Here is a 12929-nt window from a genome sequence, read left to right as displayed (position 1 = left end):
TGACGATTACGTGAAGTACTATTCGGATGTGTACCAACGTGCCGAATTGGGAAAATATGTGGCTCAAACCACTTATTCTTACTTAAGACCTGGGGATTTTGAAAAAAATAATCATATGTGATAGGTAGCCATAATATATGGATTGTACATATACTGAAATATATAATTTGTAGCAATATATATTGAAATAAATTTTTCGCAAGAAACAAAGCTGGTATTTGTTTTTTGAACCCCTAACAACCCCTGAATACAAATCTTTGGGAAAATAAAAAAATATTTTTTTTTATCGCTATGTATTCCCATCTCAATTTTTTGTGTGAAACTTTGAAACGAGTCCACCGATTAACTTGAAAGTTTACAGGGTTTAGAACATCATAACTTACACACATTGGCCTAAACCTGGTCTCCGTTAATAATTTAGATATTTTGATTAAAGATATTTTTGTTGATTTCAACAAAACTTTTTTCATTTGTAATGACATACAGTCTAAACGATCAAAGAAGTGATATTAAGCTTTCCAACGGTAGTAATAACGTTGAATTTGGATAAAAACCAGAGGTATTATGGAGATTGATTAACAAGCTGAAGTTGGCCAGTGAAGTGTAAAAATAGAGGAGCACAATTGACCTACTCAGGTCAGGGTGCAAAAGGCCTTGTGGTCGCCTTTTTATTCCTATCCATAAAGAGTAAGTTAGTATGAATAGGGTTTTATGTATGTTATTTTTTAGTCAAACACCGGACCCTAATGAGTTTTTCCTTGCTAGTGACGCGCTTTACAAGAATATAGAGGAGGAGGTTATTCAATAAATAAATAATAATACATATTAACAAGATTAATTACATACCTTTCAATTAATTAAGGTTTTTAGTGAGATAAAAAAGTCAATGTCACGAACGGGATTCGAACCCACGACCTTCGGCTAGATACGCCGCTACTCTACCACCTGAGCTGTCGTGACTTCGAACCACTCGGACACTAACTTCCCATCTCAACCCGACCTTTTTTTAATTTTCCCTCCTTTTTGCCATTTTTCAAATTTCGTGTAATCTATTTGACTCTCGGCGACAACTGAAATGGCCACGGAAAGCTTTAGTGAAGTATACTTCATTTTATCTTATTAAATTCACTAGTTTTCGTGATCCACTTGACCAATTAATATCTTTCAATTAATTAAGGTTTTTAGTTGAGATAAAATTTGTCGACGAGAATCAAATAGATTACACATTTGAAAAAATGGCAAAAAAGAGGGAAAATTAAAAAAAAGGTGGGGTTGAGATTGGAAGTTAGTGTCCGAGTGGATGGAAGTCACGATAGCTCAAGTGGTAGAGCAGCGGCGTATCTAACCGAAGGTCGTGAGTTCGAATCCCGCTCTTAACATTGACTTTTTTATCTCAACTAAAAACCTTAATTAATTGAAAGATATTAATTGGTCAAGCGGACCAAGAAAACTAGTGAAATTAATTACATAGATAATTCAATGAGTAAAAACATTTCATACATAACTAAGTAGACAAATCAATAGGTAAATAAAGAAATAAACGCGCACATAAATAAATTTATATCTAAAAATTAGGCATGGTGCTCGCGATAAATAATTTATAAGCATTGAAAAATTTTTTTTTCGTTTGTCAATTCAAGTCAGGTGTCCACTTTTTTGCGCCGAAGGTTTTAGTTTTTTCCATTCTTTTTGTTGACATGGACATATGCAAATTCTATGCGTTCCATCTTTTGCTTCTATTTGGCACATAGAGCGTCATCCGTCTGCTCATTTTCACTTAAAAATTTACAATTTTCCGTGGACCGTTAGCATTTGCATTACGTAACGATCGGGAAGCAACCAGTTAGCTTTAACCCACTCACCAATTTTAGGTAAAAATTTGAATGCCAGCATTTGTTGTTGCTTTTCCATCTTGCGTCCATCCATTTTTCTTAAACTTGCAAAAACATTTTTAAGCACTTTTGAGCCAGTCAAGTTCATGATCTCTAACTATTGAAAAGTTCAGTTGTTTCCAGTCTATTATTTTCCTAAGAGTAACTCGGTTTGAAGGGCGATGTTTAGGTGTTAAGCGTGAGCGATGACTTGCAATGCTTGTGAAGGTGTCCTGTAAGCCTTGCATCTTACTAAGGCTTATGCTTTTCCTCTATTGAAGCATATTTCTGGTTTGGCGTTTAATTTTCGTATTGTTTGATAGTTACCTACCATCTTGATCTGCCTATCATGGCTGATTTTTATTGGTTCAGTTGCAGTTTGCCATCTTCAATTTGAGAGATTTTTGTAGATTGAAGTTTTAGTTACGAAGTAGTTCATGGATGATGTGGGGCTGTGTAGGTATTAAGGTATTAGTGTCGTTTGTCAGTGTGTTTGATCAATTAAGTCAGGGTCTTTTTGATTGTTTTAATCGATTTTTAGATATCTTTCATTATTTTTTTTTTAAATTTGGTTAATGTTTTAAATGATATTGGTGAGTTATTGCTAATTTGTCTATTTCTGAGGTTTTTTGTGTTGAATATGTTATCTTGAATGTGCCCGTTTTGTACGTTGTGTAGTAGTTTCATACTTATTTGTATTGTCGATGGTTCGTAGTTGTTTTCTATTAGGTGTGTTGCGAAATTCGGTTTTCCGTCGTGTCCCTAAATAATTTGATGTGTTCTTTGTATACTTTTTTCGTCCAGTCTTTCTGATGCATTTGTTTCTGCATTCGCATGTTAGTAACGTGATTTAGTGTTTGTATTCTTTTAACATAATTATTATTTTTTTACTTGTCTTTCTTTGGTTGGATTGATTTTTCTCCGTCCGTCATGTATATCAGTGCTGCCATTTTGTGTCTCTGAGGGTGGATTGCTGCCGGTTTTTCATGTTTTAAATTGTAGTTTGTCTTCTGTTTTTGTTATTGTTAAGCCAAGGAAGTTTATACTGTTGTTTGATTCTATTTCTGAGGTAAATTTTACGTTTTTTTAAATGGCTTCAGACATTTTTATTGACTGGACTCACCTACACCTGAGTAGGTAAAAATCTAAAAAAAAACTATTTAAAATAATGAAAATAATTTTTTTCAGCTCGTTGGGCCGATTGGCAAATACATTCGGACACGTGTCATATATTTTTCTATCTCATGAATTTTCTAAAAATGATACAATGCTTCCTTATAAATTTATGTAAGTTCATTTTTCAAATTGTACATCTTTAAAATTAATTACAATAGTAAAAACGATAAAAGTTAAAAAAATCTTATAAAATATGTGATGAGAACGCGCCCAAAGTCGAGCCTCTTGTTAAATCTTCCAATTTATGGCATAACGTCCATAAAACAAATTCGTAAAAGCGAACGGTAAAAATGTTCGAACAAACGGATTACAATAAAATTCAGTAGGCGCGAATTGAATTGTGACGTTCATGTGTGAAAACGTTAACAGGGCTTTTTTCATTTTTCCTTTCTGTACATATGTCAACTCTTCCTTATTTGTATTACATATGTTAACCTGGAAGTGGTGCCATCCTATATTGCTTTCGCCCCTCACGGAAACCCATGGCCCGAGGTAAATTGGCAATCTTGTTATGCCCTCTTTCCTGACAGGCTCCAAAATGGAAAACCAATTGAACCGTATCTTAAATTTCTTAAAGTATCAACAGATAATATTTCATATCGGAAATGTTAATCTATTTTAAATATAACAAAATACAAATCGTTTATTGATTATGATTGAGCTCAAATATCAAGCTTGGATGAATCAATTTAAATATAAAAGACCAATATTTAATTAATCAGCGATATTATTTTTTAAATAAACCAGAACCTTTTATTGAAGGGTACAGAAATAAAACTCTAAACCAAGATCATCTCCCAATATTTAAACGCTATGTTGGATCGTCGTTGTAATCATTTCAGTGGGAAGGAATTGCATCTTAAATCTGAATAACATGAGATTTTGCTGATATTGTTCTGATTGCAAAAATGTTTGTAGATTTAAATGATATGCTACATGATCTGACCATATTGATATACCAACCAATCTGAATTGGTATGATCAAAGTTTTATTATGTTCAGATAGTAATATTTTAAGTAAACCATGTCTATAACAGACGAATCAATAAACAAAAGGAAAAAGTTCGTTACAGTTTTATTGCTTGGAATATCAAGAAAAAGAAACGCATGGATCATGGCTGGAATATCTAATTAATATCTTACAATTAATTAAGGTTTTCAGTTGAGAAAAAAGTCTACGGCACGAGGGGGATTCGAACCCACGATCTTCGGCTTGATACGCCGCTGCTCTACCACTTGAGCTATCGTGACCTCGATCCACTCGGACACCAACTTCCCACCTCAACCACACCTTTTGAATTTTCCCTCCTTTTTGTCATTTTTTCAAGTTTAAAATGAATTATACCTTCACTAAAGCTCTCCGTGGCCATTTCATTTGTCGCCGAGAATCGAATTGATTTCACGACATTTGAAAAATGGCAAAAAGGAGGGAAAATTCAAAAGGTCGTGGGTTCGAATCCCGCTCGTGCTATTGACTTTTTTATCTCAACTGAAAACCTTAATTAGTTGTAAGATATTAATTGGTCAAGCAGACCACGAAATTAGTGAATTGAACTATCTAATTAATGTGCAACATAATGAGAACGCTTGAAGAAAGTTGGTTCAGGAAAATAGTTGAATCGTACAAAGGAATTCAACAGAAAAATTTTAAAATAGTCATTTATATGTAGCCTGCACATACATTTTCTTCTGGTCATAACACTGCATAATGGCACTGCATCCAAAGGGCACATGTCAGGATTAACTACCCAACACTGGTCTCAGTATGAGGAATTAAGGCCTTTCACCCCGAAGGTCAATCCCCGATGTGCTGACCCTAATATACCTTATCTCCGGGGGGTTCACCTACCCCGTTATGGTGCTGGTTCGCCACCTAGCCAGATGCCCAGGAGTCCTTCACAACCAACGAGGTTAAGCTCCAATGGGGCCTATCGACAGCTAGGCCATTTCAGCCTTCAACGCATGAAAATATAATCTAGTCTATACTACTAACTTCTATAATACAGTCGATATGTACTTGTATAAATATTCCTTAACAAACACACTGCTATATGGTGCCGATGTTGACGCTGTATTTTCCAATCGGCCCCTCATCAATTGCACTAATAAATACTCGCATTCAAACAAAACCCATAAAACTCGTCTATATACAATAAAAAAACCACGTCTACCAAAAAGCGGAAAAGGTACCCAGAAACTCACTACTCGTCTGGGAGAATCATGATTAAATTCGTCATGACTACACGCACTCTGTAAGAGCGAAGGTATGAGAATATTTTATCTGGGACACTTCGCGCAATCTTTCACTGCATAAGGAACACCTGCGCGGGCTTTGCCCCTGGAGCAAGTTCCCGTGTGTCATAAGGATTAAGGGTTGAGGTTGTTTGTAGACAATCGTTTTCTACGTTTTCGGGAAGGGTTAGTGGTTTCGAGATTGGGCCAGTTAGTCGTCAAAGGAATGTCATGGACGTTGTGGATAATGAGGTTAGTGAAGTATTAAGGAGCTTTGACAATATGTATGAAGGCTTGATTGATGCGCTGGATATTGAATAGCCTGGTTGAACTTCACGGTTTCCCTTGTGTTAAGTTAGCCAAGTTTTGACATTCGAATCTGTTTTTGTAGTGAAAAAGTTTCTTTAAAAAATGTCGCTGGCTTCTACCACTGTTTCCCCCCTCCCAAAAGTTGACACTTAACATAAAATGCTCCTTGGAACACCATTAAAAATCTGTAAATAAATCCATTTATGTTTTAGTGGTCAATTGACCAAGTTACTTCTTTCAATTAATTATTCCTTTTATGTAAGGTCTTGGTTGAGATAAAAGAAGTATCACTTCACTAACTTCAGCTCATCGGCCACTTCATAAGTCGCTGAGAATGGAATCCTGATACACGACATTTGAAAATGGTAGAAAGGGGGAAAATTCGAACGGGTGTAGATTGGGATGGAGAGTGGTGTCCGAGAGGATCGAAGTCACGATACTCAAGTGGTAGAGCAGCGGCGTATTGAGCCGAAGTTCGTGGGTTCGAATTCCGCTCGTGACACTGACTTTTTTATCTCAACCAAAACCTTACATAAAAAGAATCGGTAAATAAACTTGCAAATGTGAAATTTAACCCAGTTCGGATTAATTTGGACCTTAACTTAAGAACACTTTTCGGATAGATGGGATCAAAATCATAAATTCGACTTAAGGACCTATCTTTAGATATTTAAGGGTTAAGGGCACCAATTCATTCGTTTATTCGTAAACAACATTTTTCTTTCCCTTCTTGATTGCAGTGATTGACGATTTTCAGCTAACGCCACAAAATCATCAGCTTAAAGAAGGCGTCTTATCCTGGTTGTTTGAACAAAAGTCCTTTCTTCAAATTCTTTTGTATATCATTTGAGGCAAGATTAAACAAAAGCGGGCTCAGTACGTAGCCTCGCCTAACAATAGTTCTTCCGTAAATGTATTCTGAACACTTATTATTGCACCATATGAAGGCCCTTTTAATATATGTTTCATGGGCTTGTACGAATTTCGTAAAATTTCACAGGGTTTATAAAAAAAGAAGGTCTATAGGCTTTTAAATCAACATCCATTTTTGTTGTCTAGTTTTCAATTTGCCCAGTGTAATTAAACTAACTAAATAACTTATTCTGAAGCAGTGCTTCAGGCAATATGTCGTTAATTTGATAACAGTTTCATAAACGTTTTCCAAATTAGAACTATAGATTTTTTCATTTAAGTTTATGAACCGAGCTTATGATGTAGTGTTTTTATTTATTCCCTTTGCACGGCGATATTTTCAGTATCGTTTTGATTCTTTTTTTTTGCATTACATATATTTACATTCTACCTAATTTATTATAAAACATCAACATCAGAATGTATTAATGGATTTTTTGTTCTCAAACCAGCTATTATTTAAAATGTGTACGTTGCTCCACAAACCAATCTGTGATATAATCTCGTGTGGACATAGAAACGTATCTGGGCAAGATTTGAGTTTTGTCTATGAAAGGAATGTCAATATTTTTTAACAATTATTTAAACAGGTTAATAGAGCTGAAATTCAATAAATTGCCGCATGTTAACAATCCTGATGAGAAGAAGCGATGATAGGCTGGCAAAGAAATCGGCACAAAATTATAATTGGACGATTTGCACATCCATTAACAGATAGCAGTTTAATTAATTGCTTGAGGTGTTCTTAATGACATAAGTATTGATCAGTTTTTGGTATTTAAAAAAAAAGTATTTACAATTTGTCATTGCTAATATTGTAATATGACAGAATTGCTTTATAATATATTTTATTATAACATGTTTTTTTAACCGTGGATATTGTATTAGAAAATGATCATGTTTGTAGGTTTTTTGCATTTTATGAAAAATATTTTATATTTTGTTCAGTTTAAAAGCAAGTTTTATTTTTTCTTTTATGTTAGATTATGTTTTATGGTCCATATAGTTTTTTAAATTATTTATTATGTTGGCCTGTTTATTTTTTATATTAAGATAGACAGTTTTATAGCTACTTTAGTACTGACATGAAAATCGAAAGAATTAGGGCTCAAATAGACAAGAAGAAGAAGAAGAAGAAGAGCAGGCAGCGATGCAGAAAAAAGAGCAACTAAAGGCTATAATTTACAAGCTAAGTTTGAAATGAAATGTTGAAAAACTTTTTCCCATCTCAGGTGTCTTAATGAGATTTAAAAAACTGACAATTTTTGAACTCTAAGCGCAATTAGAATGTAAAGCTGCGAGCTTTTTTCGCAGACACCTCATAAAAAACAAAGCGTAGAGCGATATAAATATATATAAACAAATATTGTCAGCTTATGTTATTGCTAAAATTGTCCTAATTATCGATAAAATTGTACCTACTTGGACCCCTGGTGAGTTTTCTTTAAGTGCACCGCCGCCGTCTCGGGTTTGCTCGGCTTCGTCGCTTCGGCCTCGTCGCTCCGAGCCTCGTTTTCGAAAGTAAGCTCCGATATTAGGGGCTTTCTTCCTCGCTTGAACATTCTACGAAATGAATATGCTGTAATAGTTGGGGCTAAACAAAATCGAAAGATTCAAATTTGTTTTTGTGAAGAGAATTTAATTAATAGGAAATGAACTTCGCGTACTCTTCTTTGGCTTTAACCAAACTTTTCTGTCTTCGTCTAGTCTTAAAATTTTAATTCAACTCGGATAATTGATCATTTACGAAAAAGTCTCAATTGGGCTGAATAATTTAGGCCAAACGGACCAACAGAAACCCGCTCAAGTTGACTTTAACTCGACTTTACTCGAAATACTCGGCAAAGACAACCTTATTTATTTAATATAACCTTAGCTTTATTATAATTTTCAAAACCCAACAGTAGCATTTAATTTTAAATTGCTTCATTTTTATATTTAAATATTGAATAGCTTAATTGTCCCTTATAAAATAAATCATAATTGTATGAGATAAACACTCATTTTTGCCTACTTAGAATAAATAATTATAACTTCATACGTAATTAATTTGTCACAAATTTAATTTAAAAACAAAAAATATAAATATTTTCCTCTATGTTTGTTGAATTATTGACAAGTGGGCCATGTTTTATTTATTTTATTACAATATCCTCAAGAGTCTTAATACATGGACGTGGCTGTCAGAACAGCTTAATAGGTCAAAGGAGATCCCAAATTTAATTACGGTTTAACAAACTAATTTATCATAATTTAAACAAAGTTTCGAAAAAATAGACAGTCTTCGGATGATTTATTTGTATGACTATCATCTTACCTTGGAGCCAATAATAATTTTAAGAAGAAGTTAGATTTGTTTTGTCACGGTTTGCAGTACTCGTGGAAAGCACACGTGTAGCTATAACTAGCTGAGTGAAAATCCAAAGGTGAATTGGGGGAAAAAAACCGTGTGCGTTGTAAGCACTATTTCATAGTGCTAAGGCTGCCTCGTGTGGGAAATTCGCTGGGGGCTTTTTGAAATTTAGGCCTTACGGTTGAATTCGAAGGGCCGAAAAAGCTCCTGGAATTGATTCTTGCTCGGTGGGCGGAGGAATGTTTCACGTATCCTTTGTCAAATTTTATACTTACATTTTGTTGGAAAATGCGTGAGAGGCAAGGCAGAGCAGAATACAAATAACAGCCGCTCCTTGGAGCCTCTCTATCACACCCATATTAGGACATCTGGAAAGAAAATATAGACGTGATAAATATTTAAAAACATGATAAGAAAATTGTATTTAGAAAGACATTGTTCATGTATTGGTAACCTTGATGTTTAACTAAGTTTGGACCACTGTTTTTTTCTGGAACCAATAAATTGAAAATTTCCATTTACTAACTCCATTATATTTAGTGGTCTGATTGACTAAATTACATCTTTCAATTAATTATTCTTTGTATGTAAGGTCTTGGTTAAAATGAAAAAGTTTGTGTCACGAGCGGGATTCGAACCCAAGACCATCGGCTCAACACGCCTCTGTTCAAGTGGTTAGAGCAGCGGCGTATTAAGGCGAAGGTCGTGAGTTCGAATCCCGCTCTGACACTAACTTTTCTTTTCAACCAATACCTTACATAAAGATTAATTAACGAAAACATTATTTTCATTTCTTTGTCCATAAGAGTCATGTAATTGATAATATCTGTACTAATAATATCTACGGTTATCTTCCTTTTAATACATCAAAAATCTCGCTTGTAGTATAAAATAAACTAAAAATATTAAAAACTTGGATCAAAACCCTTTTAATTTATTGGGAATAAATTGTGCAATTATTTAACTATTTATTTATGTAATTATTAATAATTATTTTTTCTTAATTATTCTTTTTGTGTAAGGTCTTGGTTGAGTGAAAATAGGTAGTGCCAAGAGCGAGAGCTGTAACCTCTAGGGCAGCTCCGTATTGAGCAGAAGGTCGTGGGTTCGAATCCCGCTCGTGACACTAACTTTTTTAACAATAAACAACGTTCACTTGTTCAAAATGACCTAAAAAATTGGCAGATTAACCAAAATTGTAAATATTACACTGCAATTTTTTTAGTATCGAAAGAAACAGCAACAATTTTGCATACATACATACAAAATACATTTGCAACATTTAGAAATGTGTTTGAGAGTATTGGTTAAAATAAATAAAATGTGTCGCACCTGTTTTATGATCATTTCCCATCAAAATATTTTGGTTTGTTAAACCAAAAGATAAGACATTTAAGAAGAAACTAATAGGACACAAACCGCGTCTTTAACTTGATAGTTTGAATAAAACTTCATTAATTTATCTCTCATCTTATTTATCTTTAAAGAAAGAAAATTGTTGTAAGCAAAAAATTTATATTCTGATATGTCTAAATTTCTGAAAAATAACAAAATATAGCACTGTTGCTACAAGAAATTAAACAAATTACTAATAAACCAAAAATATAACATTCCAACAAGAAAAAAATACTAGAAAAAACATAAATGATCTATTTAACCAAATATCAAACAAACTTTGAATACCAAAAACCATTGAGTAACACATGAAAATTAAATAACCAATGTTATAGGCGTAGGCCAAAAAGATCAATGTTAATCAATCATACAACTTCAATACAAAAAAATCGATTACAAAGAAGTCAAAAAATGTGAATGTTAATAAATCAAACGACGTTGATAAAAGAATCTAATATACGAGAGTCAGTTAAATATAAACTTATTGGTTGAATAAAAAATTGACTAAAAATATATCATTTTTCCCTATAAGTATTTTTTCAAATTTCACTTTCTCCATCGAATTTGTTGTTTTTTTAATTAAAGGCGGATCATAAGGCAGTGTTGTACACGAAACATCCCACTTCGTCTTCAGTATAAACTTAATGACTTGTGAAGAGACTTGAGTCCCGAAGACATAGTAGCTATGGAATTGGGAAAAAAAAGAAGACGCCTTTCCTGTCATAGCCGAAACACCATTGCCAACGGGTAAAGTTCTCTTCACACTTTTTCAGGACTATAGATGAGACCGATTTCCTTTATGATCGGAGAACAACATTGATAATAAAAGCTGCCTACGTTATGGGCATGGAACGCAAGTCAAGTATAGGTCAAGGGAAATCATTCACTGTTAACGCTTCACAGTCGCATTTTCTCACCTTAAAACAAAAACATTGAGTTATGTACATATTATCTAACTCACCTTAACTCCAACCTCACCTAAACTCAAACCTCACATAAACCTAACCTTAACTGCACTTAAGGCAGAAGGCTTCACATCAGCCGACTCACTTTGCAGAAACAAGGATGAAACCTGACACTTTTAGTTTTGACACTAGTTTGTTGTGATATTCATAAAGTTATGATCTCAACAGAGGTCGAGTGCAGCTTCGCCGATGGACATATTCGAATATGCCATACCCGTACTGGAATACAACGAGGACCATGTGACCGGGGCTAGGAACATTAAGCTATACGACGGCGATCAGAAGACTTCCATGAAGGAGGTTTTGACCACTCGCAGGATTTGGTGGGCATCACCGGGCACCATAGATCAAGGGTTGATATGCCTGTCGCTTCCTCTTCACTATGCCGTCTTTATCGAAGAGAAGATCCCCAGTGCATTCGCTTTCACAAGATCGAGCAAGCTAGTTCTACATCTCTAGGCAGCAAGAGTCGACAAGAAATCTGGCCCGGTTCAAGTGAGCCCATACAATTTAATCAAACTGTACTTAACCTAACCTGTCTTTAACCAAAACCCTAACCTATACATAATCCTAACCTAACCCAACCCATGTGAAATCCCCGGTAACGCGCAATTGATGTAAATTTGTGTATCCAGTCAAAAAACATCAATGCTAACATTAGGCCAAAACGTCAGTTTTACAAAAAATGAACTAACATTGATGTTAAAAAATATGAAATCGAATCATAGTTATTGACCAGTTTGAACATCTCTAAAAATTTTCTTTATTGCACAGAAAAGAACTAGTATTTTTTACGTAATGTCATAATTTTTAACATTGTAAGGAAATGTTTATATATGTTAACCAGGTAAATGATTAGTAGTAGTTTCAAATACTTGATGAGTAGGGATGTATTCTTTGAAAGCTTGATGAAGGAACCGAATGTTTTTCTTTCTTTCAAATTACTCCTTATCCATTTTTAATATACAATTATTATGGATAATTCTCATATTATAGCCCATCAAAATCTACCAGATCATACCTCATGAGATTCAGTGTTTATATTTATTTTGTGACTTTAAAACAATTATGTAACAAGCTTTTTTAGCTTTTTTACTAATATAATTATAACGGGATCCAGGTATGCTTATCAATAAATGCAGTTTGAGTAGTAATTTTATAGTTTTTTTAAATGATTACTTTGCGTAATTTAGAAACATAACGAATACAATTTTGTTTGAAAAACCCGTCGAGGGAAAAAATGTGTTTCCACGGCGGGAATGCTCTTTTTCAAGGACCGGCTGTCATGAATTATTTAACGAGTTAACTCCAGCCTTCTAGGTAATCTGGATTAAAATAACCCTTCGCCATAAAAAAGAGCGTACAAAAAGCTCCAAGGACCGAACCGCGCCCCAGGAGGATAGGAGAATATTTCGGCGATGAAACGTCCCCAAATTTACAGGTACGCCGCCGTGGTCCGAATAAGGGAAATTTACGACCGGCTGTAAATTGGGCGAACGCCGGGCTGACAACCCTTGAAAGTGGATATCAACATGGACAAATGGTCCTGAGGTCTCATGTAAAACGACAATATTTGAACAACGAAACATCAAAATTGGAATTTAAAGCGAATTTATTTACATGGCTGTTAAACCTTAAAATCAAATGAAAAACTACTTTTACTGCTTGAACTATTATTATAGCATATAATAGCATGTTATATATATGTATATATAT

General features: G+C 34.2%; 1 protein-coding gene across 23 annotated transcripts in view; it reads right to left on the bottom strand.

Moving 5' to 3' along the window:
* LOC106664580 (glutamate-gated chloride channel) overlaps positions 1–12929 on the bottom strand; it is a 212833-nt gene that overhangs the window by 48493 nt on the left and 151411 nt on the right. For 21 of the 23 annotated variants that reach the window (XM_024230531.1, XM_024230527.1, XM_024230529.1 and 18 more), the window contains exons 4-5: positions 9129–9221; positions 7923–8063 (exon numbers count right to left, since the gene is read on the bottom strand). In XM_024230531.1, the coding sequence (XP_024086299.1) occupies positions 7923–8063; positions 9129–9211 (224 nt within the window). In that variant the 5' untranslated portion in view covers positions 9212–9221. The remainder of the gene's footprint in view (positions 1–7922; positions 8064–9128; positions 9222–12929) is intronic. The other 2 variants (XM_024230540.1, XM_024230547.1) reach the window with 1 other exon arrangement.

Source organism: Cimex lectularius, unplaced genomic scaffold (genome assembly GCF_000648675.2).
Source record: "Cimex lectularius strain Harlan isolate CLEC.00 unplaced genomic scaffold, Clec_2.1 scaffold13, whole genome shotgun sequence".
Classification (NCBI taxonomy): Eukaryota; Metazoa; Arthropoda; class Insecta; order Hemiptera; family Cimicidae; genus Cimex; species Cimex lectularius.
Note: the sequence above shows the minus strand (reverse complement) of the source record. Positions and strands in the feature narration are given on the sequence as shown.